General features: G+C 28.0%; 1 protein-coding gene across 1 annotated transcript; it reads right to left on the reverse strand.

Moving 5' to 3' along the window:
* Positions 1-1613: 1613 nt before the first annotated feature.
* On the reverse strand, positions 1614-2390 carry LOC136076136 (uncharacterized). Its single transcript, XM_065789605.1, has one exon. The coding sequence runs from the start codon at positions 2388-2390 to the stop codon at positions 1614-1616; it is 777 nt and encodes a 258-aa protein (XP_065645677.1).
* Positions 2391-3178: the final 788 nt, after the last annotated feature.

The raw sequence follows: 3178 nt of genomic DNA on the forward strand, positions 1-3178 counted from the left end.
AAAAATTCAATTTTTATCATTATTTATTTTTTTGCATAATTGTTTACATAATTATGTAAACAATTATGCAAAAAATTCAATTTTTATCATTATTTATTTTTTTGCATAACTGTTTACATAATTATGTAAACAATCATACAAAAAAATAAATGATGATAAAAATTGAATTTTCGAGATGTTTTGATGGTTTTCTCAATATAACATAACGCGACATCCGACTGGTTTTGGTCAGATGCGTCACATAAACGTGAAAAAAATCCTTTTCCAATGTTCCACCACAAACACTACCCACATCATTTGACTATTACCTGAATTATTACCCAGAAGTGCCCTCAAACAGACAATGGATTTGAATACGCTACCTATCTCAAAATTTATGTTAAATCAACATGAAATGACTATTCTTTGAGAAAGCAAATCATATAACTTACATTTTACTTGCTTACAAAGTAAAGTATAAAATTTCAAAGAAAAAAATTACTTTTTTTGTAATTGTAAATAACAATTTTTTTCAAATTACTTTTATGTAAGCTGTTTTTGATACTTTTACAGGTAAAAGTAATTTGTTGTTATGATGTAGTTTTATTTTACTTTGTGAATTATTATGTTTTTTAAATACAATATTTACGTAAGTTTACTTCATAAACAACTTTTTTTACATTTAAAAAGTAAATTACATTTCGATGTAAATTTTTTACATAATTATAGCCAAAATTACTTTTCAAAAAGTAATTTACTTTACACGACTTAGCGTTAAAAGTTACATTTACAAGTAAAAGTAAAAATGCAAATAATTTTTACTTTTAAAAGTAAATTACTTTTTCAAGTAACAGCTTCTCATAAAAAAATTAACTTACGTAATTAAGTTACACACGTTATATAATTTATGTAAAAAAAACGAATTTAAAACGAAACTTTTAAATGTAAGTAAATTATATATTTTTATATGAGTTATACATGTATAAAGTAGTTTACGCTTAAAACTAATTCGCGTTTTTACATCAAAATAAGTAAAAGTGCCATTAAAATTTGCGCGCTAATTTACATCTCTAACCCCTATTTTTACTTTTGATAGTGATAGAGAATTTTATCCTCATTAAGAATCGTTTAAAAACATAGACCTGAAAACCAAAGGAAAGTTCTCTAATTTGACGTTAAAGAGTCAAAAAAAATACACCAAAAACGCTAATAATCTTTTTTGAACACGACAAAGTTAACAATTAAGGCGGTAAACATGAAATAAATCATTAAAAAAACGTTAGTGCCCGGTTTTTATTTTCCTAAAACATTTTATGGAGAAATTTGTTGTGTATTTTCTTTTTATTTTAGTATTTTTTTTTCTTGAAAAAACTTTGAATTTCAATGTTTTTTTTTTATTTTCGGATTTTTATACATACTTTTTTGAATATATGAATGATTTTAGATAGACAAATGTTACTATATACAAAAATAATAATCAAACAGGATATTCATCTACAACTTGGTTCCAAAAGTGAAAATAAGAGTGTTCTTGATGCGCCCACATAAATTCTGACAAATAATCGGGAATCATTTCTCAATTTGTGGGCCCAAACATAACTTTAAATTTGACTTTGCTTCTTTGCCACATTGCCTCAACCCTGTTGATGTAACATTTGTTGCAGGATCAACAAATGTAAAGTATGGTTTACTATACCATGTTGAAAACCTTGCGCTGCTAAACCTCGGTATGCTGCCCACATATCGCTCCATATTTCAGTTCCAGGACGAATCCATTGTCTAATGATTGGTAATAAGGTTGTTGCATCGCGGTACGCTACAGAAATGAGTAACCCTTCTTTAGTCGCTATATCATACGCACCAAAAATCCATTGATTTACTACAATTCTACCTCGGTTGTATTTCCTTTTTGAAAAAAGTGATTCATCTATTTCCACTATTGAATCTGGCCCTCCTAATTGCACATGGTTGTTAAGGAAATAAGTAACGGCAATGTCTCTACAAAATTGATTCCAATCAACTACAGTTTTATTGCTACCAATTTCTAAATCCTTTTGAATGTCTTCTTCTGAAAGGCCACGACTTTTTCCGGCGCTACGCATCCAAATATAGGCAATACCTATTATTTGCCAAAGTTTCAATTGAGATCTTTCAAAAAAACTTCCAAAACGAATACTTATTTTCTTTTTGCATTGTTTTAGCATGCATCTCCAAATCTTTCTATCGACATTATGACTATTTTGTTCGTTGCACTGGATGTTACAACGAGGACAGATCATATTGATAGCAAGTAAACCAAACTTACTGCACCACCGGATGCACTCGTTATTATTGTTTTTAAACCTACGACCAATTTCTGGTAAATTAAGGCTATCATACTCAATAATAGTCGGTCGTCTAGCATTCGCCATTTTAATTTTAAAACAGAAATACAAAAACAATTTCTAAAGAGAGAGTCTTATATAACTAAATTTTGTTTTTAGCAAATTTTTTCCATCGGAATTTTCATGAATACTTTCAGAATTTTCATGAGTATTTTAATTACTTTCAAACTACAGAAACCATAATTAAATATTTTAATCTTAAAGTGTTATAAAAAGTATTAGCGTTTTTGGCATATTTTTTTGATACTTCAACATCGAATTAGAGAACTTTCATTTGGTTTTCAGGTCTATGTTTTTAACGATTCTTAATCAGGATAAAATTCCGTTTCATAATCAAAAATAAAAATAGGGGAGTAGAGATGTAAATTAGCGCCAAAATTTGGTGGTCACATTAAAGCTTTATGCAGAAAAGCTAATAGTAAGTGCGTTGCCCTTTCCCGAATGAGTAGTTTTATATCTTATAAACAAGCTACTCTATTATTTAACGCGTATATTTTGACAAATTTTCAATACTGTGCTTTGATTTGGATGTTTTGCTCAAAATACAATAACAGCCTAATTAATAAAACTTTGGAATGTTAAAATCAAATAATCCAAGAATCCATCTTCGAAACTTCCCATTTCTAATGATTGAAGTTTTTACACCCTTTAATGGCTTAAACCCTGAATTTATAAAGAGGTTATATTTACAGAAAACTTTACAATTTTTACTTAGATGTTGCAATAAATTGATGCTACTACCCAAAGGCTTTAATTATAAAAAAATATAAAATATTTTATAATTCCCTTGACAATAAAACCATGGTTTTATTGTC

The sequence above is a fragment of the Hydra vulgaris genome, chromosome 02 (assembly GCF_038396675.1).
Source record: "Hydra vulgaris chromosome 02, alternate assembly HydraT2T_AEP".
NCBI lineage: Eukaryota > Metazoa > Cnidaria > Hydrozoa > Anthoathecata > Hydridae > Hydra > Hydra vulgaris.

Excerpts from the sequence above, each read along its gene's own strand:
- LOC136076136 (XM_065789605.1), bottom strand. The coding sequence starts at position 2,390 with ATGGCGAATGCTAGACGACCGACTATTATTGAGTATGATAGCCTTAAT.